The sequence below is a fragment of the Lampris incognitus genome, chromosome 1 (assembly GCF_029633865.1).
Source record: "Lampris incognitus isolate fLamInc1 chromosome 1, fLamInc1.hap2, whole genome shotgun sequence".
NCBI classification, from domain to species: Eukaryota; Metazoa; Chordata; class Actinopteri; order Lampriformes; family Lampridae; genus Lampris; species Lampris incognitus.
Genome location: NC_079211.1, coordinates 127,547,850 through 127,575,180, shown reverse-complemented (window position 1 = coordinate 127,575,180; position 27,331 = coordinate 127,547,850). Strand labels below are relative to the sequence as shown.

Here is a 27,331-nt window from a genome sequence, read left to right as displayed (position 1 = left end):
CAGGACATGTTATTTATTTGGTGGGGTTAGTGGGTGTGTTTTTTTTGTTTGTTTATTGGGTTCTTTCTTCTCTTAATGCCTGTGTGACTCAGCATGGGGGCATGCTGTTTATTTGGTGGGGGGGAGAGTGTAAAGACCTCTAAAATCTACTGTACATACTTTGTGGTACTTCATTTACCAGCATGCTTTGTGTATTAAACATTTCCTGTGTTGGTGTGGTTTCCAAACATGTGGACCAATGGAGTGTATTTGTTCTTTGTATTTGTGTTTGAATTTTGTGGTTGGCCAATGATGTGGTGTGGAGTTGTTATGCCCGCGAAATCGCAGGGTTCGCAACGGTCGATCTCTTCGCGGGAAGGGAGGAGTTTGGGCATTCGCAGCAGGACTCCAAGGAGAGAGGTCCATTGTTTTCTCTCTCTGCGGCCCCGTCTGAGTGCCCGTTTTGCGGAGACTTTGTACACAGCCGTGTACTGGGCCCGCATTTGAGGACAGGAGTGTTGCGATTGGCCCACGGTCGTGTGCTTGCTGGTGGGGTTTGTTTTGGTCTGATTGCTTTGTTTCCCACCGGAGGACCATTGTCTTCGCCAGGGTTTTTGGAACGTTGTGACCTGTGGCCATCTTGTGGGTGGAGGCTGCTGCCGGGGAGCCGACAGCTAGCACTGCGCCTTCCATCCTCAGGACTGCACACAGCCTCCCGGTCGTGGGAGCGATGGGTTGTGAGTAACCCGAAAATTTCACTTATACTGACACACACACACTTTCGTCTTGTCGCCTGGGTATCGTAGGGTGTCTGCCTTGCTCTGCACTCAGAGAACTGCTTTAATGTGCACCAACGGGCCCCAACAGAAAGCGCTGGGTATTTTTGTATTCTTTTGATACTTTCTTTCTGTTTATTGTGACCGGTTGTCACAGCCTGTGTAATTTTAATTAATGTTTATTTGATCAACAATACTACACTCGTGTGGTACTCTTTTCTCTCTCTCTCTCTCTCTCTCTCTCTCTCTCTCTCTCTCTCTCTCTCTCTCTCTCTCTCTCTCTCTCTCTCTCTCTCTCTCTCTCTCTCTCTCTCTCTCTCTCTCTCTCTCTCTCAGTATTATCAAATAAATCTCCGGGTGTATTGGCAGCTCATTTACTTTTAGAGTGCTGGTAATAAGCTTGTACAGTACTTCAGTACACAGCAGGGTTATAAGATCTGCCTTAACCACAGGTTTGTTAAATTCTGGGAAGATACACCATTCACTAGCCTTAGGTAAGTGTAGTATTTTCTCAGTGGAGGCACCGCGCTACTAAATTGATAATTATCTTGGTTAATTATTTCTATTATTATTTATCACTAATATTGTCATTAGTGGCACTAGCCTACTAGTACACAGGAGGTTCGGCCAGCTCACCATTCCACTGCTGAGAACTCAGGATCCTGTTGCGCCATTGGATTTTATTGTAACACTTTAGTAACTGGTAGCATTAGGATGTTGTCTTGTTTAAATGTGCTTGGCGTTGCCCGCCAGTGAAGAAGGGGTTACACTTGTACCAGGATGCCGAAGAAGTCCTGAGACTTTTTCAGCACCCTGGCAGCCATGTTTGTTGTTATCTGGGACCTGTGACCTCCTGACATGCAAGATTTAAAAAAAACACCAAAAGAAATCAGAGTAAGACGTTCACATGTGTCTGAAGATGAAAGATTCCTCAAATATCTGGGGGTTATTTTTGCACCACTGGGGAGTTGCACTTAATTTTGTTGTACAGCTGTGCAATGACAAATAAAGGCATTCTTTCATTTAACAAGTTTTGAATACCTTGATTAAGGCCTTATCCCAATTTTGGAAATCAGATAAAGGAGATCACATGGCCACATACATGATCATGGTACTACAGTAATTGGGGCAAGCTTAGTGCATTAGTGTGCTTATAAGTAAACCCAGTGATACTGTTTATCTCCCTCCCTGTCCTCATCTGTCTACACGATGCATCCAACTAACTAGCTGCCCATCTATCTATCATCCAGCTATCATCAATTCATTCCCCCTTCCATCTGACCGCATTTCAGTTCAATTGAATTAATTTTCAATTAATAATATTATTACAAATTAATAAAATTAATGATTAATAAAATAAGAGTCTGGTCATGTAAATGAAAACTGAGATGCAAGATGGTACAGTTATCAACTAATGACACCTCTAACAATAGTGATATGGTAGGAAATGAATAATGTATATATATAATAATAATAATACAATAAATATGATATTCAAGTTGACGGCAACACATTACGTCTCTAGCTCAGATCCATCTAAATGTAGTCCACTTTTAGACCAAACTCTAGCTGATTTACTGTCTGAGATATATAACATGAGTCCAAATATTGTGCCAGACTACTTTATATTGCTTTTTTTTTTCCTTTCTTTTTTTTTTTAGTAGTGGCTATTTAGACTAAGATTTAATCATCTACTATACGCTCACCTTTCAACCAAATTTAGCCTGCTTTTAGCCTAGACGATGCATACCATTTAAATGTCTTTTAGACATTTATTCAACATAAAAATGCTTAGCGGGTTCCGTCATTCATCCATCTATTCATCAATTTTTCCATCCATCTATTATCCATTCATCATCCATGCATCCATCCATATTTACCCTTCTCATCAGTGGAGGCTCTGTCCTCGCTGTACATGCGCTCCAGCTTCTTGCGGTGTTTGCCGCTGTCCCTTGGCGAGGTTTCCAGGTCCAGTGAGCGCTGGCTTTGACAAGGAGCTCGTATACACGCCACACAGTCTGCAGTGCAGTCGTCCCGTGACCCACCTCTTCTCACCCCCCAGTCCCGGATGTTGTGAGCGCTCTCTGAGCTCTGCAGTGGCTGTGACTGTGCCGGGCGTCCGTGGTGCTGGTGGGTATGGTGATGGTTGCCGCGGTGATGGCTGCCACGGTGATGGCTTCGGGCTGTGGCAGGCGGCTGGTCAGTGCAGGACTGTTGATTAGAGGTGGAGTGAGCCTGGGAAAGGGACTGCTCCCTGGAGCCCTTCAGCACCTCCAGCTCCAGGTTCTCCTCACTGCTGCGGCCGCCGAGGGTCATTCCCCCCTCCCTGGTGATCGTGTATACCCTGGCGGGTTTCACAGCCACACTGGCCCCCGACACGCTGGCCCCCGGCTGATCCTCCGAGGAGAGACTGCGCTCTACTGAAAGCCGGCGTTTGGATGGGCCGGAGGAAGCGAAAGGCTTGAGGGTGTTAGCCTGCGGCGGAGGATGAGGGTTGGACTGGTTGGGTTTGGTGACAGGCAGACAGCAGCTCTGTGGCGGCAGGTTATTGTTATGCAAGTTACTAATGTCTGGAGAGTCTGCTTCTTGGCCAGTGAAGGTATCAGACAACAGATGATCTAAGGAGAGAAAGAGAGAGGATAGAGAGGTAGAGCAAGAGAGCGAGCGAGAGAAAGAGACAAAGAGAGAGAGAAAGCAAGGGTAGAGTGAAACGGATCAGAGGAGATAGCGAGAGAAGGATAGAGAATAAGAAAGTAAAGGGTGCAGTCAAAGGATCAGAGGGGAGAATGAGAGAACGATAGAGGAAGAAAGAAGAAAAGCATAAAGAAAAGGAGTGGGGTAGAAGGGGAGAGAGAGAAAGCAAACGTAGAGTAAAAGGAAGTGGGAGAAAGAAAGTGAGAGCAAGTCGTAGAGGAAGGGAAGGGAAAAGGAGAAAAGCATGAGAACGGGAGAGAGAGAGAGCGAGAGAGAGGAGGGATATAAACACAGTTGGTCTTATGCATATGAGGTTTGGTCAGCCATGGGGTAAACATTAACAAGCTGACAAAACTGCTGGGAGGATCAAAAGAGGAGAGACGGGACACTGAGAAAGGAAGTGATGGAAAGAAGAGGGATGAGTGGAGATTTGGACAATAATAAGCTAGTGGATAGGAAACAAAAGTCCAGTATTAAGTCAGGTGTGTGTGGGGGGGGGGGGGGGGAGACACCTTTTCACAGAGTAAGCAAGCCAGATGGAAGGCTGCAGGGTTGTAAACAACCGTCCAAGGGGGAATGATAAACTTTTTGATGATGACTAATATAACCTATCATCGGTTTGCTTCAAAATGTGTGAACACGTTTTAAATAATATTGCTCTGCCCTGGTGGTCCATGTGCTGGTTTACTTACCTGCTCCGTTGTGGTTTTCTGGGTGAGTGTGGGACAGGTACTCTCCAAATGCTCTGGCAGCTCTGCAGAGAAAGAAAACAGCATTAGCTAAACCTACACATAACTCCAGTTGAGGCTGCATGAGCCATTTTTTTTTCTTTCCGAATGAAGTCAACCTGATTGACAGTTCCCTTGAAAGTATTTACGAGTGCTACCGTAAATAAAATGATCAGATAAGGTTTCCTGTTAGCATGTGTCGCTTACCTCAAGTACTGTAAGTGAGTGTGTGCAGAAAGAGTATGGCTGTATATATGTATGTTTATACTTCCTATGTATATATCTAGATATATACATAGAAAGTAATCAGGAGTAGCATTTAAATTATACATTTTCGCATATTGAACGAATTATAAAAGGTTTGCACAACCTCACTCAAACAGAATGAGATTTTTTTTCAAGTCAGTTTATTCTGATCAAAGTGGCTGAGCTCATTCTCATCCCATGGCTTCATACATGGTCACCTTTGCCGTAGTGACAATATACGAAACGCAAATTACCCTTCCACATCTGTATAGAGACACATTGGTAGTGAGATTTAACCTTAACCCTCAACTCAATAGTGCTATCTTTATTTGTATGGCACTTTTCTTAACATTGTTGCAAAGTGCTTAAAAAGTAAACAACACAGGCACAAAATGCAAAAAACAAAAAACAATGCAATAAGAAAGGCCAAGCTGTCATACAGGAAAAATTGTCAGTGCCAAGTAAAGAAGCTATAGGAATCCAATACTGCCATAGGAAGTTTATCATTAAAGTCTGTATAACACCCGGCGTGTCTCTATACAGATGTGGAAGGGTACGATATATTGTCCGATATATTGGTATCGTACGATATATCGGATGGTAGCCAGCTGGTTAGCTTTTAGCCTCCCTACACCCAGATTTGTTGTGGGGAGCAAAGTGATTTCAGTCACATCAATGGTAATGTGACTTCCCCTTTAAAAATGCTTGGCATATAGCTCTATAACACCGCTTTCATTTCATACTGCCACTCAAGTGGGTCATACCACTACACGGGTCTCAGAGAGGCTATTTCATAGGAAGTGGCCACAACTGGTATGCTGCACTACCTCATTTTCTCTCTCAGCGGTGTAACTGCCTCCTCCTATGTGCTAAGCGGGACACCATATGCTGCTGGGAGGCAAGAGCTCCCCTCCCTGCACAGCTGATAAATACTACAAGAGGGGTTGACATTGCATGTGCCAACCATAAAGCCTGGGAATAACTCAGTGTATGTCACACACACACACACACACACACACACACACACACACACACACACACACACACACACACACACACACACACACACACACACACACACACACACACACGTTGGCAGGAGTGATGTAGGACTGGCATGGTCAGCAGAGCTGCTATGTGGGAGGCTCACTCTGTTGGTATTTAGAGTATATTATTGTGTACCATAATTCTCTTCCGCAGATGTGTCTCTATTACTGCTATGCGAGAGGCTGGTTTTAGCTGGCTGTAAACTGGTTGCAAATAAAATTACTAGCTTCTTAAAGAATTTGTATTGTTAAAATAAATCATTTCAAACAAATATCTAGTCACATGGGGTAAATCTCATTTATGATCCGCATATTTGATTTGGCAAAGATTTTACACCAGATGCCCTTCCTGACGCAACCCTCCCCATTTTCCAGGCTTGGGACCGGCACTAAGGATGCGCTGGCTTGTGCATCCTCAGTCGCCACATCGGATGATCCGCTGTGGCGACCCCTAACGGGAGCAGCTAAAAGTAGTAGTAGAAGATTTAGTCACATGGGGTGGTGAATTGACCTGCCTTTTGTTCTCTAATAGCCTGGTTCATTATGTGGGTCCAATTATTAAAGGACCAATTTTGCATTTTAAATATAGCATACTAATAGATTGTAGCACTGTACTATGCAGGGTCCAACATAATTTGTGGTGGTCAGACTTGGCTTCATTTGAAAATACCCGATTGAACACATCAGGGTTTATTTACCGCAACACTGCTGCTGGATAAAGAACTTCATGGATTGAGAGAGAAAAGGTTTCTTTATTGGAGAATCATTTAAAAAAACGTGTGGATTTTTGAATCCATACAGTTTAAGGGCAACACAGTCAAAGAATTCAGTTTATGCTTGAAATGATGCAAGTTTCAATTTCAAGTAGGACACATCCACATCCGAATTAGGAGGATTTTATACAACAGCAGCATGGTGCAGATAGTCCCCCTCTGCTAAGACATCCATCCATGAAAAACATCTCCTCTGGCAATGAGAATCAAACAGTGGCAAGCAATAGGATAAACCACCCTTTTCCGCGTGCTCAAATAAGTACATGATCCGAAATATAATAAGGCTTTCTCCGCATTGTTTTCTCTGTAAATGACACACAAGACACAAGTCAAAAAAGCTCAGTTGTACTAGAGGGTTTAATAACTCTGCTTTACTGTCAACAATGCAAAAACACATCTCTTCTACAACACCTCCCACATCCTTACAGTGTGCATATAGAGTGCCTTGCAGGAAAAACACAAGACACAAACGAAAGATATAGGCTACGCGCACGCGCACACACACACACACACACACACGCACACACAAGCACACACGTGCGCGCACACACACACACACACACACACACACATGCAAATGAATCTCTGGGGGCTGATATGAAATGGGATTGCTGTGTTGTTGGTGAAGCCATGCCTCCCTGCTACAACACTCTAAGTAATTAAATATGAGCCGGCACGTGCACCAGCAGCACTCCCTGTGAAAATGTGTAGATTGAGAGATGGAGGAGAAGAGAAGAGGAGGAGGAGGAGGAGAAGAGGACACGAGGAGGAGAATGCAGTCATCTTATCTGCCTGCCTCTCAGCAGTCTCTCCAACTAAAAAAAAAAAAATCCATATTATTTGAAAGCCTCAGAGTGTTTTGGCTGCCCATTTCTCTCCCCAGAGGACAAAGAAATGTACTGTCCCAAGTAACTATGTAATCTGGACCAACTAAGAGCCGTGGCCAACACAAAACTAATGGATATCACTGGTTACACCTGTCCTCGCCTACAATGCGATTTCACAAAGCTAATTCTTCTCCTGTAGTCATATCCGTGACCTCACACTCCCCATCTCCACCCCTGACCTAAATACACACACACACACACACACACACACACACACACACACACACACACGTTGTTCTGTTGTTGTTTGGACACCTCACCGACTACACATCCTTCGTTATCCCCTACAGTAACTTTATCCATCAGAGCCCACTAGACATAGGATTAGGTTAAAGTGAGGGTTAAGGTTAAGCCTAACTCTGACCTTAACCCCAAAAGTCCATTATAGAAGTGAGGAGCAGCCAAAATTTAACCATTGGGACGGTTCAGAACTCAAATATATCTGACAGAGGAAACACACACACACAAGTTTCATACTGTAAATTGTACTTTCTTTGTACTGCCATCACAAAAACCAAACCAGGTGTTGGAAATCTCATGAAGATATTATCTTCATGAGATTTCCAACACCTGAGATTTCTATCTTCAGGAGAGAGATCTCACGATTTTTTTTACCAGTCCTCTGAGCGCTGATGAAAATGAAACTGTAGCACAAACTAATGCTCTGTCAGACAGTCTTAAAAGCTTAATTAAACACAAAGGGGACTTTTGGCAGATGTGTGTGCCGCCACCGCCACTCCCAAAGAGCTCCCGGTCGCCATGCATCTACTTGCTGTGCCCTTGTGCACGTCTCTGTGCATTGGGGAGCTTCCTCCCGCATGTTTTCTGCCATGTGACAGCGCGAGAGAGAGAGAGAGAGAGAGAGAGAGAGAGAGAGAGAGAGAGAGAGAGAGAGCGAGCGATGGGGAGAGAGAGGGAGGGAAAGAGGGAGAAGGAGAATATTGAGAGGAGAGTGGTAGTGGTGGTGGCAGGGAGAAATAGAAGGAGTGGGAAAAAGAGGAGGTAGAGAAACGTGGAGAAAGATGGTGACGACAGGGGGGTTGATGTGTTTATGGTACCAAAATAGAAAGTATGTAGAAGGCGGGGTGGGGGCTGGGGGGATGAAGGGTGGTGTGATGAATCAGGAGAGGAAAAGATAGTGGGGTATGAAAGGAAAACTGGTGATCCATAAACTGTAAAAATCTAATAGGCTGGATATAAACTAGTTATTTGTCTACCTTCTGTGCCTATGAAGAAAAGCTAATGTGTATACATGATGCAGACTTACACTATGTGTCCTGCATAGATGGATCTGCTATGCCTGCAGGCTCACTTATCCACACGTAATGACAACAGACTTGTTTCTATGTGGTGTGTGTGTGTGTGTGTGTGTGTGTGTGTGTGTGTGTGTGTGTGTGTGTGTGTGTGTGTGTGTGTGTGTGTGTGTGTGTGTGTGTGTGTTCTTGGCCAGCTATATTTGTTAGGACCACTCTGAGTTTTTTTAGCCATAAGAATGAGGGCATTTCTGCCGTGAAGACATTTTGGCCAGTCCTCATTTCTTCTAGGGTCTCTTTTAGGTTGAGTAATTGGGTTTATAGTTAAGGTTAAGTATGTATTTATGATGGCTACAGGGAAATAACTGCAATTTTCAATATTATCTCATAGATATTTATGCTGTAGGGATAACACTACATTGGCAGCCATAATACTGAGCAGTCTTTGTGTCTCTGAAACGCCATCAAAGTTGCGTTCACCGGTTGTGTTACTGGCAGAAAATTTGTGAAATGTGAAAGCTACAACCCTTGCTTCCTGGTTTTCCACTTCCTTGGGTGGGTAACATCGAAATAAACAACACTGTATAAGAAAATGCGAAAAACAACACTACATACAGCTGTTGTACCAAATGCCGCCGAATGCCATTTAAAGACCGGTGACGAGATTTGTCCTCCGGTGACATCACCGGTGTGAAACTCAAACACTATATTTAATTTCTGGTTTGACACTACTTTGGATGGGCTACAGCAAAACAGGTTACGCTGCATAAGAAAATGAAAATTAGCAACAGTAGACAGCTGCTGAGACGAATGCAAACTAAGACGGTGATTCACAGATTGTCTGCCAGTGACATCATCGGCAAACACCATTATGGCAGCGTTTCAGAGACACGCGGAAGACTGCTCACTATTATGGCTGCTAATGGTGCGTTATCTGGACAGAGAGCTAATGTTGAAAATCATAATTGTTTCCACTTTAAGGTTACGGGCTAGAAAATAAACATAGTCAATGGAGGTGCTCAAAAGTACAGAGAAACAAAAACAAAATGTGTATGTGTTTTCTTATATTTCTATCTTTGTGCGGACCAATTTGAGTTTTTAACCATCAGAGTGAAGCCGTTTTTGTCACAGTCCATCTTATTTTCGTCATTGCTTTTGTCTCCTCATTTCCTTGTCTCGTGCTTCCTGTTTTATGTTGATACTCGCCTCGTCTCTCGTTGCAGATACCATCACTTCCTGCCCTCCTGTGTGATTACCTGCCCCGCCCTAATGTGTTGCACCTGTATCTAATTGTCTCCCTCCCTCGTGTATTTAGTCTGTGTGCTCCCTGTCTTCTGTGCCAGTTGGTCTTGTGTGACAGCGTTCCAGCATTTTCCCCGTGCGTGTTCTAGATCAGACCTGAGTGTTTTTGGATCTTGCCTTTTGCCTGTCGTTTTTGGATACCTTTGCTGAGCTGATTGACCTCTGTGTACCGAACCTTCTGCTGAATAAAGGACTTGATTTTTGCCCTATCCTCGAGTGTGTTTGCATTCTGGGTCCTGCTCTAGTTCAGTGCGTGAAAATTTTGGCCGGTGCTTACTTCTTTAAGGGTTTATTCTAGGGTTAGGATTAGGTTAAAGCTAAATTAAGGGATAAGGTTAGGCATGTAGTTCTGATGTCTAAGGTTAGCTTTAAGGCCTAGGGAATGAATGTAGTCATTCTGGGGTCCTCGCAAAGAACTACCAAGAATGTGCGTGATGTCACCCAGATTAGGGCGCTGAAAGGCCTCCCCGTGGGGGTTCTGATGATGCTAGTCTCCTCGACAAGTCACACACATTTCTGGAAAGAGAGAATTACTCTGTTCCACGGCAAAAGAACATCGTTGGTCAGGTTTCTAACGCGATGCTGACCTCTCTCTAGAGAGACAGAAAAGGAAAAAAAAAAATCACACATCTTCGTCTCCCTCTATGCCACATCCTCCTCCAACATCCCCCTCCCTTCCTTCCCCTCTCTCTCTCTTACCATCGCCTCCTTCCTGTGCTGACTTTGTGGCCACTCGAAGTCTCTCATACACAGCCACATGATAAGTTGACACAACAAACATACCAGTTGCCACTAGCGTCTCCCCTTCTATCTCTTCCTGCCTCTCCCTCCTTTGGGTGAGGGGCAGGGGGGCGGGGTCAAAACCAACCACAAAATCTCATTTGGCAGGCCATCTGAGCCGCAATCATCAACTCCAACAAAAAAACTTATTGTCTGGGGAAGATGAAGTACATCTGCCAGACGGCGGGTGGGAGGGATGTTATTTTCCAAATTGGATGAAGATAAGTAATAATTAACTGCTGACGGACAAACTTTTTAACAGTCACGCAAGCACCTCTCCAATCAGCACCTCATAGCTCTGCACAATAGTTTGCGTTAACATTTGCCAAGACCTTTTTTTCTTTTCCTTTTTTGGTTGGGCTGACTGGTGCTGATTGTTCAGATTTGACCGTACCACGACCTGTGCATTTCATTCTGCACGTCGGGAGGTTGGCTCAGTGATACAAGGAATAATTAGACAGATGAGTGACACCAGCCACCTCCCTCCCTCTCTCTCTCTCTCTATCTCTCTCTCTCTCTCTCATTAGAGATGGGTTGAACACTAATAAGTTACAGCCATCTGACATCCCCCTTCTGCATGGTCAACTTACAGAGATGAAAAGAGAAGAAATGAAAGGACAGACAAATGGTGCAAAGAACAGAAACAAGAGAAGGAAAAAGATGAGCTGATGAGAGGACAAGAGGGGAAAGGAGAAAGAGGGAGGACATCTACTTTTAAGCCCAATTTACTTTCAACATGGATTATAACACTTACCAAATCCTTGCTCAGCCCTTAATCACAACAAACCCATACCTAAACTTAACCATCTCTAATCTAATATCTAAACATACCATTTCTAATGTTATACCTCAGCTTTACCAGTCTAATTGATCTAATAGTATTAAAGGAGATGATCAGACTGGATGTCCATCCATTGTTGGCATGTTGAGATGCATTGTATGCATGTGACAGAACGTGATCTGACACACTGACGTGACATGCCATAAGGCCAGACATATGTAAAGATATAAATGCATTCTCATCACAAAATGGCGTAGTCACGTCTGGTCCTGCTAAACTAGTTTGAATGCTTGAGGGGATCAATTTATTCTGGGAACAGCAAACACGTTGTATATGAAGGTTTTGTCTGTGAGACCGGGTTGAAAAGAAAGAAAAGTATACATTGTAGAGGGAGCCACCCACTGTCTGTTCTGACTTCATAACATCTCTGTACATTTCCAACCGAGGCATCGTTTCTGGCTGCCTCCATGTATCACAACAGGTGTGGGGGAGAAGAAAAGCTGGGAAGGATGTTTGGTGGCAGATGCTGATGACTTCATTAGGAATCACTTGTGCTGTTTTGCTCTCCTGTGTCACGCAGACAACAAAGTGGATGACTCATGCAGTTACCCTTTGTTACTCATATAGATTTAAAGTCATCAGTAGGCGTTTGGGGTAAAACAAATAGAAAAGAGATAGGGAAAAAAACAAAAACGAAAAATGCCATCCCACATGCATCTCATCCAAACCAACAAGTGGTCCTCCGTTCCGTTCCTTCTGGCTAGAAGCAGCAGCTGCAGTTTCATCTGGTGTTTGGTAGAGTTAATGTTTCAGTTTGATGGCCCAGATGTCAAATAGCTAATAGGCAGACGGCACCATGACTGGAGCAAAGCTCTGCCCTGATGAGAACACCACCACTTCTGGTCACACGGACTTCCAGGAGGCGCCGAAATCCCATTTCATTAAAGCAAAAGCTATTAGGCTGATAGCTGCTGTGCCATGCCATCCTTTTCTGAAATGACCCTGAAATTCTTCTGATATTAACGTCGATTTCAGCTCTACAAACGTGATGGGGAACTTTCACTTTCAACCTCCCTTGTGGAGCAAACAATCTTTCTGCTACGCTGCTCTAGAAACACTTGACATTAACAGGACAGAGAAGCCGTCCGTTTGAAAGTACTTAAAAGAGGTAAAAAATCCCTTCATCGCAATTAAAAGCATTGGCTGTAGGTACAAAAACATTAATACTGATAATAACACTAATTGTTACACTGCTAATACTAAAACTAACAGTACACAAAAAAACTACTAATACTACTACTGTACTTCTGATATAAACAGCAATAAAATTAACAAAACTACTAATGATAATGATGGTAATTAGATGAAAAATGAAGAAAATGCAAACGAAAATAAGTCAGTATACTGTTAATAGATTGAGTTCTAAAAAAGTACATTTTACAAGTGGTTCAAAGTAGGACACCAGGTTGGCATGGCTGGCCTCATTGGACATATGACATCAGAGCCACTTTTTCCATCTTAAACTTTGGAAAAACCATAAAGATCTAAGGCTGAATGATAGATCACAGGGAGTTAAAATGCTACTGGGTACAACTTAGTAATCACTCAAAAACCTGAGTTAAAAATGACCAACAACCATTTCAAATGAATCCTACATTGCATAGGAAGCCAATACAGTAAAGCAACTCATGGAGGTGATAGATGCTCTTTCTTCTTGAAAGTCAAGAAGAAAGTTGTAATCCAGATACACACTGCTGGCTAAGACAGGTGCACAAGGAGATCCAAGTATCAAATGTAAAGAGCCAAATCTGTCATGGTTGTGTGATCTGGGTCATCGGGGCTCGCCTGTTCCCCATCTCACTGGTGTTTCGGTTCACCTGCACCCCATTTGCCTGGGTGACCCTGGTTGCTCCTGATTGCCCCTGCTTCAATCACCTGTTCCCCTTTCTCCGACTGGCTGTTCTGTTCCTGCCCTGTCCTGCGCACCTGTGCCCAATCTCCCTGATTGTCTCCCCTACGTATATATTCCCCGGGTTGCCCTGGCTCCTTGTCGGATCGTCTCAGACACACGTATTGATTCTTGGTTGCCGGATGTGCCACGTCCTGTTCCGAGCCCTCTGTGCTGTCTGTGGCGTCTGTTCTCGTGATCTGCAAGTTCATTTGTCTCATTAAAACGTCGTTCTAGCATCGTTAGTCTCTGAGTCATGCATTGGGGTGACAATATCTCACAGAGAAAACATTCGTATGCAACTTATCTGCAAGTCTCAAAGTACCATAAAATGCCATCGTATCAGTTAATGAGGACAATTATAAAATCAACTTGCTTTATAGCACTTTTCTAAAACAGTGTTACAACGAAATAAAACCAGACAAGGCAGAAATTAAGTAACTTAAGTAACACCAAATAAGAGTACAAATAAAAAATAAACATTTGTAAAAGCTTTCATCAAAAGAAAAGTTAAAACGAGATTTAAAAGAAGCTAGAGACTTGGTTTGTCTTAGTTCGACAAGAAGAGAGTTCCATAGTGTGGTGGCTCTAGCGGCAAAAACCCTTTGTAACAAACCAAGACCTAGGAATAACAAGCATGGTTCCATCTACGGATCTTAATGGCCGAGAGGGCGTATAACAGGTCAATAAATTAGAAATGTTTGTAGGGGCAAGACCATTCAAAGCCTTAAACGTGAGCAATAAAATTTTAAATGCATTCGAAATATGACAGGGAGCCAGTGTAGGGAGGTGAGCACAGGAGTGATATAGTCATGCCTCTTTGTCCCCGTAATGAGCCAAGCAGTGTTGTTTTGTACCAACTGTAGATGGTGGAGGGAGCCCTTGCTGATACCAGAGTAAAGTGCATTACAATAGTCAAGCCGAGAATAGATAAAAGCATGTACAACTTTTTTTCAGATCGGCATTTGATAAAAACAATTTTGGAGATTCGTTTGTGCTGGAGAAAGCATGACTCAAACATGTTTGATTCGGTTATCAAAACCGAGGTTAGCATCGAATATTGCCCCAAGATTCCTAGCAGTCTGCTTAACAGACAGCTAGGAATCTTACCTGACAGACGACCAAGATTTGTAACGGGGCTGCTGACATTTTCGGGAGAGAACAGAATGACATCAGGCTTATCAAATTTGGAAAAAAATCTCAGACATCCAGGATTTAACGTCAAAGAGGCAAGTTGTGAAATTTGCGAGGGCACTAGGATCTGTGGGTTTTAGTAGCATGTAAAACAGTGTTGTCAGCATAACAATGGTAAAGCACACCGTGATTTTGAATGACCTGGCCAAGAGGCAGCATGTATATAGAAAAGAGAAGGGGGCCAGGAACTGAACCTTGAGGGGCACCAGAATTTACCTGAGCCATCGAAGAGTTAGTTACCCAGAACAACAGAAAAAGTTCTGTTGGTGAGGTAAAAGCGTAATAAGCTAAGAGCCGAGCCCTTGATGCCAATTCAAGTCTCTAAAGCGATGTAAGAGAATGATGTGATCGACTGTCAAAGACAGCATTTAATTCTGAAACAACCAAAATAAAGCCATCACCTCTGTCTGCAGTCAGCAGTAGGACATTAGTGACCTTAACTAGAGCTGTATTGGTACTATGAAGTGCTCTAAACCCAGACTGGAAACTGTTAAAAACACTATTGGCATTCACAAAAGAAAGCAACTGAGATTAAATTACTCTCTCCAGAACCTTAGATAGAAAAGACAATTTGGAGATTGGTCTGTAGTTGCTTAAGGATGGGGGATCTAAAGTAGGTTTCTTCAGCAATGGATGAACAATGGCATGCTTAAAACTGTCTGGAAAAGAGCCAGAGAATTAAGAATTTGCAGAATAACGGGGTTGAAAATACCTCCTTTTAGCAGCATAGTGGGAATGATATCTAAGATGCAGGAGGAGTTCATATTGAAGACTCTCCTCTCCAATGCTGAAACTGTAATTGAATCTGTGTAAAAGAGGCAAAATTAACATGGGGAGTGGAATGAATGCAAGAGCCTGGCTGGATTTGGGACATGATATTCTCCTTCTTTACAAAATGAGTGAGAAAATTTTTGGACACCTCAACATCAGGATCAAAAAGAAGTGGAGGGACCATTAATAACAGAATCAATTACCGTAAAGAGAACTTTAGGGTTGTGGTTATATCTTTATTAGTTCAGAAAAGTATGCTGATCGCGCATCCTTAACTGGTATATCAACATTTGCTTTTTAAGGGTGTTATGTGCTAATTCAGACTTGTTGACCTTCCATCGTCGTTCTGGTTTTCTACTGAGTCTTCTAAGGGCAGGAGTGTGATCAATCAGCCAAGGGAGGTCATTCGATTTTTTTTTTGTTTCATAGTTTTGACCGATGCAATTTGGTCGAGGATGGATAGACACTGATCGTCGAATGAATTTAACAGTGCATGTGGATTGAGGGGGTATAACGAGGGATTAAAGGATGGTGAATTAAAAGCATCACAAAATTTAACTGCAGAGCCAGCATTGAGAATGCGAGAGTGTTTTAGGATAGTGACTAGGAATACTGAACTGTAGTGGGACTTAGAAAATTACAGCTTTATGGTCAGATACAGGCATATCCACCAGATTAAGACATTAGAGAGAGAAACCAGATGAGAGTACAAGATCTAAGATGTGGCCTTTGGAATGTGTGGTCCCTTTAACAGATTGAATGAGGTTAAAGGAGTCTATAAGATCCAAAAAAATGGGAAGTCAGGGAACGGGAAGGAAAAACACAAGTATTACAATCACCAAGAATAAGCATCCTGTTATATTTTGGCATGACACTAGATAAGTCAGAAAACTCGAGAGATAAAACTAACTGAAATAAGAGGCCTATAAATTAAGACGCAGAGTAAAGAGGATCCTCTCATATCTACTTTTAACCTCAATTTACACAACGTGAATTTTAACACTTAACAATTGGCCTCCCGGATTCTTACCATCTCTAAAACCTAAACATAACCATTTCTAACCTTGAACCTAAACTTAACCATCTCTGACCTAATACCTTAACATAACCATTCCTAACTTTATTTCTTATCTCATAAATAAACATAACTGTATCTTACCGTACACCTTATCTATCTCAAAGCTAATAGTATTAAAGTAGATGATCTGAACAGATGTCCTCAACTCCGTCCACATTCATCAATGCGTTTAAATGCATTGTTTGCATGTGACAGAATAATGATTTGACAAACTGACATATAATCTGACAGGCCCAGATGTATATGTGTATTCTCATCACAAAAGTGGTATTGTCATGTCTGGGCCTGAGACAAATTGACATGCATCATATGCAAGTGACACAACATTGGCAATAGACCTACTTTTGGAGCTGCAGATAAACTGTATATGAACATTTTGTCTGTGCAAATGGGATGAAAGTGGGGTGGGGCCAAAAGGTTTAGTGGTAAAATGATTGTGTTGATTATTTCTGATAGGAAAAGCTGCCAGCAGCAATCTACTTGAGATACCATAAATACTGAACCCTTATTCTCAGTTCTCTATTTTATCTTATTTTTTTCATAATTCCAACTCTTTTGGCTGCCATCAGTGGTGCTCTGGTTTCGGTTTCACACACAAATTAGCAGACTATTTCAGAAACCTATAATTTTCAGGTGGCACATATTTTATAAGACAGGGAGGGTGCTTGAGAGAGAATGGAGTACTTGAATCAGCTAATGTATGATATGCACTACTTAATGTTAATCGCCATAAGAGGATGACCCCATCAGCGGGTTTGCTCTGGGGCCCTTAAGTAGCATAATCTATCCACCACCAGATACGTGCGAAGGCCAACACCAAGACAAAGATGTGGAAATGGGATTGGAGAAATGGCTTCATACACGGTCATTTAGTGTGAGGGCATGACCCACGTCATCGTCTATGTGATCATAAAGGCAACGGAGTGGACCGGAGATGAGGAAAGGGAGAGAAATTAGAGGAAAGAAGAGATGAAAAACAATAGATAAATGCTGCAGCACCTTACAATATGGTATACTTTGCAAAGAGTTTATTATAAGTAGTTACTAATTACATCATTACTGATCACTTCATTAATGGTTAATAACTCAAAGTTTTATAAACCAGCAACAAGTTGTTATAACACATTACTGAAAATACTTTTGGGTTGTTAGGTTGGGAGCCCATGTGTGGGGAGCTTGCATAGATATTCTCTCAGAAACCAATGTGATTAGACGAAGTTAGCCAAACCACTAGCCCAGCGTTTCTAAAACCTCTCCTGGAGGACCACTTGTCCTGCATGTTTTAGATCTCTCTCTGCTCCAACACAGCTGATTTAAATGATCAATTTGTTATTAGACAGCTTCGGGAGCTCATAACAAGTTGATCATTTGAATCAGCTGTGTTGGAGCAGGGAGAGATCTAAAACATGCAGGACAAGTGGTCCTCCAGGAGAGGTTTGAGAAACGCTGCACTACCTAACCTTAACCCTAAACTTAATTACTACCTAACCTTAATCCTACATTTATTACCTAAACTTAACCATAAACTTAAACACTATGTAAACTTAATCCAAATCTTCACTGCTACCTAAAATTAACCTTATCAATATAAGGGCTATTTTGGGTCCTATTTTTGCACCTTTTGGCATACCAGTTATGATATCAGTTAATTCACCAGCTTTATTTGGGAGATTTTGGACATGGAACCACGGCTGGACTCAGCTTTACACTGGCATTTTATGGTGCCATGCATGAACTAAGGTCCTTCAACCTGTCCTTTCAACAACAAACCCCCTAGTGTCTTGGTTAGACTGTGTACATGACTGTCCATCATCTATGACTTTTCTATTGTTGGCTGGGTAGTTTATGGATGGTTACTACTACCTAAGGTAAGTATAGGCCACTCATTCCTGCAATTGAACCAGATAGTAGCTCAGCAATGTGACCGATCATTGATAATACTGGGCACTTTCTGTCACAGCCCCTGCTGTGCCTCCAGTTATTTCCCTTGTGTTTCCATGTTTCTCTTTCCCCCTATCTCCTGCTTTCCCGTCTGTCTCTGTGTGTATACTGTGTAGAAGTGGCTTCCTTCCTTGGCACTCTCCAGCCTGATTGCGGCTCATTGACCTCACGTGCGCAGCCTGCACATCTGCCTTCCATCAACTCAATTCAACAGTATATCTGCTCTGGTTCTCCATCCACTCAACAAAAGACTGTTGTGTCAGCTACATTGGTAGTTTCTCACTCTGTTCTAGAATCGCATATTCAGAGTTTTGCCTCGTGTTGTTTGCATTAACTGTATTTACCGTGCTTCCAAGATCACTACTCTCCGGTCTGCCTGCCTCACCTGCTCGTTTACTAAACCCCCGAGGTTATCCTCGGCCAGCCACACTCACTCCCTTGTCCACCTGTCCTGCTCAGTTCAACTCTGTTAACTGGTTTTTTGCTCAGCTCAGCTTTGCCATCTACCATCCAACTCAGCACAGCCTGCCAACGCCTATCTACCCTCTGCCTTGCCTGGTTTCCTCATTCCCCTTTATTCCTACAATAAATTCCTTTTATATTAATTCCATTGTCTGCGTCTGCAGTTGGGTCCACCTTTGCTGATAGTAGCAGAACAGACTCAGACCACCTCCGCCAAGCTCTCACCACCCAGGGCACCCTGGTGGGACAACACAACCAGGTCCTTCGCAGTGTTTTGGGAAAACTCAAGTCACTCTCGGCCAATGTGGCCCAGATAGAACATCAAGTCACACAGGTTTCCATACATCGTTCTTCTCCAGCCCCCTGATCATCGATAACCATCCAGCCTACACTGTCCAGTGGCTGTTGGACGTACACCACCAAGGCCATATGTACCAGTATTTGGTTGACCGGGAGGGACTTTCATAGAGACCACCTTGATAAGCTTGGGGGTTCACCTGGAGGCTCTCGTTGAGGGGGGGGGGGTATGACACGGCCTCGGCCATGCCTCCAATTATTTCCCCTGTGTTTCCCTTTTCCCCTGTGTCTCCTGTTTTCCTGTCTGTCTCGTGTGTGGGGTGTGGGCATAGCTTCTTTCCTTGGCACTCCCCGGCTCCCTCCTGATTGTGCTTGTTCACCTCACATGTCCAGCCTGCACACCTGCCTTCTGTCAACTCAACAGTATTTATTTTATGAGATTAAAGATTGTCTTGTTTTTTGCGTGAGACCTGACCAAGACAGCACACCATTACAAGTTTACAAAAATTATAAAATGGAACATGACACAGACAAGGGATAATTAAAAAAGAAAAAAGCATGTTAAAAACAGACAAGGGACAACAGTTACATAATGCAAAACTCAGCTTAGGAATCGCAATTGCACTCGAGTTAGTTTTTATCACAGCTTTGAACTCTCCCAGGGAGAAAAAAATCATTAACCTGTAATTTGTTCTGAAGGTTATTCTATGACCAGGGTGCAAAATAGGAGAAAGCTGTTCCATCTAATTCTGAGCAAATCCTGGGTTCTTGTAGAGCAGCCATCTAGTTGAGCAAAAATCATAACAGCTGTTGGTGAGTGATAGGAGATTACTAACCAATATGGCTTTGCATGTAAAAAAAAAACAATACTGGTGTCTCCTTAGGCTTAATGAAGTCCAGGAAACCAGATCACAAAGTACACAGTGCTGTGTACAGGGCAATGAGCTGGATATAAAATGTAGAGAACTGTATATAAACAGTCTAGGAAGCGACGCATAGAGAAGGCAGCATGCATGTCAGTAATGTCCCCATAGTCTCGAACACTTAGGCATGTAGCCTGAACAAGTGTTATCTTAACTCCATATTAAGGCAGGCCCTATTTCGATAATAAAATCCCACCCTAGCCTTCAGTCTCTTCACTAGGTTCTCAATATGCACTCTAAAAGAGAGCCTGTCATCCATCTAAATACTCAAGTAATTGCCGGATGATACTCTTTCAATTGAGCCGCCTCCTAAGGCATGAATGCCAACATAAGAGATCTGGGAGTGAGCTCTGGAAAATACAATGAATTTCACTTTCTTAGCATTGAGAACCAACTTTAGACCATTCAATGAGGCCTGCAGTTGTTGAAAGGCAGTGTGGCGCACATCAACAGCCTGAATCAGAGAAGAGGCAACTGAGTAGACTATTGTATCATCTGCATAAAGATGCACTTTAGCTGTAAGAATGTCCTTCCCAATGTTATTTACAAAAACAGAAAATAAGACGGGCTAAAACTAAACCTTGGGGGACTCCCTTGAGACCTCCACGAAGCTTGACTTGTGACCATCTGTATATGTATACACACTGGGTTCTATCTGCAAGGTAGCTCCTGAACCACTCTATAGCCTTGTCACCCATACTGATACCATTGAGTCTGCGTAAAAGCAGCTCATGGTCAACAAAATAACATGCCATGGACAGATCAACAAACAGGGCAGCAGAGTGCTGCTTTCTGTCCAAAGCATTGATATTTGTTACCAACAAAGCTGCTGTTATGGCACTATGACCTGATCTAAAGCCAGACTGATTTTCACTTAAAATATTGTAGACAGCCAACAATTGTTTACATTGAGAGTTTACTTGAGATTCTACAATCTTGGCAAGGGGAAGGAAGTTTAGGTATAGGGTGATAATTTAAGTCTGAAGGATCCCTACCCTTCAATGAGGGGAGAACATAGGTTGCTCTCCAAATTTGCGGGATGGAATTAGTCTGGAGGTTCTGATTAAAAATATGAGCAATGGGTTCAGCAACAAAATCAGCTGCAAGCTTTAAAGACAAGGATTAGATCCAGATTGTCAGGTCTAGACAAATTTTCTGGATGAATAGCTTTCAAAGCTTTACGGATCTCCACACTAGAAATAGGTCTAAAATCAAAGGGGTCCCTAGGTGTTGTACAGGATAGAGGTGTCACAGAACTAGAATTAGAGCTCCGAGACCCTGCTGTATATGTATTAAAAACAGACCCAGCTGATATAAAATGCTCATTGAAGTACCCAACAATATCATCTTTGCTCTTAATTTTAGTTGAGTCAACTGAAATGAATTCAGGAGGGCCTGAAGTGGAATTGGAGCATGACAATGACTTTATCTGTTTAAGTGGGATTTCTGAGATTTTCGGATATAAACGTAAAGTAATATTCTGACTTCCTAATATTGCTACTTTATATATATATATATATATATATATATATATATATATATATGAGAACTACAGTTACAGTGGCTAGTTAATATGTAATAGCCACTGCAACTGTAGCTCCCATTGCTACTTCCCAAAAATTGACTTTTGCGTATGAAATGTTTGACATTTTCAGTTTGTTTTATTTGTGTGCTGCTCACTGAGAATGAGAATGTGCAGGCCTCTTCTGGTCACGTGGTTTCTGAGAGAATGTCTATGGCGACTCTTGTATTGATGAAATGTGGGCTCCCAACCTGGCAACCCAAAATGTTTTTTTAAATCGTTGGATTATAACATTTTATTACTAATTTATAATGTGTTTATAAATAAGCTATTAACCATTAAAGTAATCACTAACAACTTTTAAACCCTTTATAAGTATACCTTATTGTAAAGTGGTACCAGAGAGGGAGATAGATGAGATGAGAGGAGAAAAGACATTAGGTAAAAGAAAGGGGCTAAAGAGGAGAGCCCGAGAAAAGGACAGAAGTACAGACAAAAGGAGAAAAGAGACACTAAAAAACAGAGCGACCCTTTTGTCCTACTTAACATCTTGCAGGTTACATCTGGCATCAGGGGCATGGTCCTCAGCCATCTCTCTCTCTCGTGCCACAGTGGCTGTGAAAGAGCATACTCACAAAGCTGGCAAATGCACCCGTATGGTTCGATAGCTTCATTATCATACAGGAAGAGTAAATGGAGCATCGCCTGCTCTTATGCCTACTGTTTTGGACAGGTCAAGATTTGGCTTTGATTCAGAGAAATGTTATTGTGTGTTGCTATTGATTAATGCATTAATTTACTGTCGACTCCACTTGAATTTGAACAAGTGTTAATAGAACGGGAGTTGTACACAGTTCTGCTGGCAGCAGTCCAGATGGATGTCTGGGATTCTGCAATCAGCTTGATTTATGTGTGGTTAAGTGTGAGAGTGTGAGGGAGTGAAAGAGAAGAGAGAGATCGATAAATAGCAAGAGAAAGACTGACAGAGATGGAGGCTGCATGCTCAAGTGTGGATGCGACTGTAAGTATAAAGGTCACTGTGTGTAAGTGCAAGTGGAAATCTGTACGTGTGGGTGTGCAAGTTTGTATGTGTTGCACTGTAGAGAAGTGTTTGCGTGGCTAAGTGGTTGTGTTGATACAGCAGACTATGTGAGTAGGTGTATCTCTGTACACGTGTCAAAATGTTTAAGCGCAAGTGTATATGTCCACCTATGGTGTATGTCTATTTATTTTTCTCTTTTTCCTTTGTGTGCTGGCTCCAAGAATGCCTTTACAAATCAATGTGTTGTCAATGTGTTGGTAGTGCCAACTATACATTAGTAATCTCAACACTTTTGAACCAGGAACGTGGTGACATGTCACATGACAGTCTGAGAGAGCCGTCATGTCACGACTCATAATAAATCAGCGAACAAACGCCAAACCAAATTCATCATAACACAAGTTAGGACCACCCAGTATTAGCAAAATCATATTATGATATTCTTGACTCAATACATCTTTAGTGATACAACTTTAGTGATAATGTGGTGATGTTTTATGGATGACTATTGGTTCTTTCATAACATATTTACAAAATGGAAATGTTGATAAATTAATGTTGATACTGCAGCCTTCAAAACCACATTTAAATTGTATTGTGGCAGGAATGAGGAAAAACACAGGAGACCAAGGCAAGTTTGATGTTTATTCCTCAACTCCAAAAACCAACTGCAGCAGGAACAACCCTGCACCGGCGAGCCCGGGAACATAAACCACGCCCCCAGCTCACAGTCCTGCTGGGTGAGAGGCATAGCCCCTAGTGTCCGCCACAGTATCACTGTTATCCCAATACACATCTAGTCGCATATCATGACCTTGACATGTAAATATATCGGCCAGCTCTTGCACAAGTCCAGCTGACTGTTGTGAATTATTTTATGAACGGCCTCTTCAACTTTAAAACATGCTGCATTTTGTGCACACAAAAGCAAAAAAAAAAAAAACCAAACTCACATTATCTAGTGTTACGTCTCTGTGCAATGTGCTCCATTAGAATAAATCAAAACGCAAGACTTGCTGCAAATTCTTAGGCTACTTTCAAACAGTGTCTTGTGTTTCAAAAGTACAATTCTTCTCCATTAGCCCAATAGGCTATTCAAAGAGTGGGAAAAAACTAATTTTTTTAAATAAAAATGCTTGAAATTAGCGCACCAAGCCTATAGGGAAAGTCTCTTAACCCATATTTTTAATCATGAACAGGACATAATTCATTAAACATCAAACATCATCAAAATCAACATTGATGTCGATTTTGATTTTTTTAAAATAATTTGAATTCTTTTTTTTTCTTACAAATTAGGACGTTATAGTAGTTCAATTCCAAATACATTCAGTCAGATAATGCGCACGTATCTTAATTACTGCTTTCGGTTATTGTCGATTTCTGACAATCCACATACATATCTTTTATATGAAAGCATAAACATGACAAATAATCAAATGTAGACTTCACATTTGCGCACTAAACGCATTTAACGCGTCTTGATACGCTGCGCGGCGGCGCGCGCCCTGCCCGGCGCTGCTCAGAGGACTCACCGAACTTTTGCGGCCACGGAAGAAATGGCGTCATTCTTCAAATTCTTCCTTCTGGACACCGCAGTTCCCATGCTGAAGTGGAAACAACACGGGGGAAAACGCAGACCATTCCACTGATTGACGAGGGGATAGGATTACACGGAATTTTTTTTTTAAAAAATCCGTACCCCGAGGGACAGCATTTATTTACTAGCCGATATGTTTTTTCCCCTTGATGTTGTTCTGCCAGAATAGAAATAATAATAATAATAATAATAATAATAATAATGGAAGTTGCTCAGAATCGGTGCCGGCAGCGGAGCTTCGGCAGAGAACGTGCGTGTCTGGCAGCGGCTCGCTGCGCTCTGCTCCGCTCCGCATCCAACTAAAGCAACGAGGAAGAGACAGGAAGGAAGCTGAAGCCATAAAAGGAAGACCTGTCTGTCTCTCCGTCTGACCGCCCTGTCTCCAACCTGTCTGTCCTTCCTCCAGGTGGCCAAAAAGTCTTGGGGGTGGGGGATTATATGTATGTACACACACACAGACATTTTTTTTTTAATTTTTTAAAGATATATTCTTAATATTCCGCTCCTCATTTGCTGAGCACTCTTAGCAACACCATTGATGGTTTCCGGTGGGGAAAAACGCTATCTATTATATGTGTATGTATACACACATACACACACACACACACACACGTTATATATATATATATATATATATATATATATATATATATATATATATATATATATATATATATACACACACTCACTGGCCACTTTATTAGGTACACCTTGCTAGTACTGGGTTGGACCCCCTTTTGCCTTCAGAACTGCCTTAATCCGTCATGGCATAGATTCAACAAGGTACTGGAAACATTCCTCAGAGAGTTTGGTCCATATTGACATGATAGCATCACGCAGTTGCTGCAGATTTGTCGGCTGCACATCCATGATGCGAATCTCCCGGTCCACCACATCCCAAAGGTGCTCTATTGGATTGAGATCTGGTGACTGTGGAGGCCATTTGAGTACAGTGAACTCATTGTCATGTTCAAGAAACCAGTCTGAGATGATTCGAGCTTTATGACATAGCGCGTTATCCTGCTGGAAGTAGCCATCAGAAGATGGGAACACTATGGTCATCAAGGGATGGACATGGTCAGCAACAATACTCAGGTAGGCTGTGGCGTTGACACGATGCTCAATTGGTACTAAGGGGCCCAAAGTGTGCCAAGAAAATATCCCCCACACCATTACACCACCACCAGCAGCCTGAACCGTTGATACAAGGCAGGATGGATCCATGCTTTCATGTTGTTGACGCCAAATTCTGACCCTACCATCCGAATGTCGCAGCAGAAATCGAGACTCATCAGACCAGGCAACGTTTTTCCAATCTTCTATTGTCCAATTTTGGTGAGCCTGTGCGAATTGTAGCCTCAGTTTCCTGTTCTTAGCTGACAGGAGTGGCACCCGGTGTGGTCTTCTGCTGCTGTAGCCCATCTGCCTCAAGGTTCGACGTGTTGTGCGTTCAGAGATGCTCTTCTGCATACCTCGGTTGTAATGAGTGGTTATTTGAGTTACTGTTGCCTTTCTATCAGCTCGAACCAGTCTGGCCATTCTCCTCTGACCTCTGGCATCAACAAGGCATTTTCGCCCACAGAACTGCCACTCACTGGATATTTTCTCTTTTTCGGACCATTCTCTGTAAACCCTAGAGATGCTTGTGCGTGAAAATCCCAGTAGATCAGCAATTTCTGAAATACTCAGACCAGCCCGTCTGGCACCAACAACCATGCCACGTTCAAAGTCACTTAAATCACCTTTCTTCCCCATTCTGATGCTCGGTTTGAACTGCAGCAGATCGTCTTGACCATGTCTACATGCCTAAATGCATTGAGTTGCTGCCATGTGATTGGCTGATTAGAAATTTGCGTTAACGAGCAGTTGGACAGGTGTGCCTAATAAAGTGGCCGGTGAGTGTATATATATATTATATTCCAGCAGCCCAATGAACTGCTGGAATAGGCTACAGCATCCCCGCGACCCTGAGAGCAGGATAAGCGGTTAAAATAATGGATGTATATATATATATATATATATATATATATATATATATATATATATATATATATATAGCGGTTTTTTTCCGAAACCGTCAATGGTGTTATAAGTGCTCAACTAATGAGGAGCGGAATATCAACACAGATACAGGAAAAAAAAAGTTTTAATGCATTGCAGTACAGGCCTGTTTCGTGCATCGTGCATTCATCAGCTGCTAATTCCTGTATCTGTGTTGATATATATATATATATATATATATATATATAGACACACACAAAGGAGAAATTTAATGCAAGCAGAAGTAGACTATTAAAACAACCTAAGGTAACTACAAGGAGACTCAGGCTACAATAACATACATTAGCTCAATAAAGGTTTCAGACTTGTGTGCCCCTCTGGAGATACCAAAAGACATTGTTTACAACCCTACAGTATCTTGGAGCACTAGCAACTGACACCGATACAGGTGAAAACACAGAAGACGGTGGGGTTCTGGTTAGGCTACAGCATCGTCCGACTCGACCTTCCATCCCTAGCATTTTCCTAGCCAATGTACAAGCTGTTGGCAACAAGCTAGAGTAACTCTACTGCTGTATTAGCTACCAATGGGATATGAGGGATTGCTGCATGTTCTGTTTTACTGAGACCTGGCTGACCTCGAACATCCCTGATAGGGCCATACAGTCTGACGGCTTCTCCATGCACCGACTATACTGTTTGTCTGAAATGACCAGCAAGGTAAAAGATGGGGGGGGGGGTATCTTTTCAGGTTAACAACTCGTAGTGCATTGATGTGGAAGCAACCTCCCAGTCCTGTTCGCTAGTGTTGGAACATCTTACAATCAAGTGTCAACCATTTCATCTACCAATGCAATCACCCTGTCCTGTTAACTGCTGTTTACATTCCACCACACGCTGACACTACAGTAGCTCTTGAAAAGCTCTATGGTGCAATCAGAGTCTATAGAATCAGCATCCGCAGGGTATTTCCATTGTGGTGGGGGACTTCAATCACTGCAGCCTCAAATCAGTGCTACTTAAATACTTCCAGCATGTCAGCTGTCCAACAAGATCTTGAATCACTGCTACTCCACTATCAAGGGAGCATACAGGTCTATTCCATGGCCTCATTTTGGGAAATCGGACCATTCATCCATGCTCTTGCTACCATGTTTACAAGCAGAAAGTTAAGAGCGAGAAACGCACCTTGAGGACAGTACACTGCTGGTTGGCGGAAAATGAGCAATAACTTCAGAGTTGTTTTGATTGAACATACTGGTCAGTTTTTAGGAACCCTCCGAACCTGAACAAATACACCAATGCAG

At 42.5% G+C, this 27,331-nt stretch overlaps 1 protein-coding gene across 1 annotated transcript in view; it reads right to left on the bottom strand.

The window, feature by feature from the left end:
- Positions 1–24,029, bottom strand: part of nsmfb (NMDA receptor synaptonuclear signaling and neuronal migration factor b) — a 55,340-nt gene extending 31,311 nt beyond the window's left edge. Inside the window, exons 1-3 of the mRNA XM_056292525.1 lie at positions 23,959–24,029; positions 4,142–4,203; positions 2,636–3,373 (exon numbers count right to left, since the gene is read on the bottom strand). Coding sequence (XP_056148500.1) covers positions 2,636–3,373; positions 4,142–4,203; positions 23,959–24,029 — 871 coding nt within the window. The remainder of the gene's footprint in view (positions 1–2,635; positions 3,374–4,141; positions 4,204–23,958) is intronic.
- Positions 24,030–27,331: the final 3,302 nt, after the last annotated feature.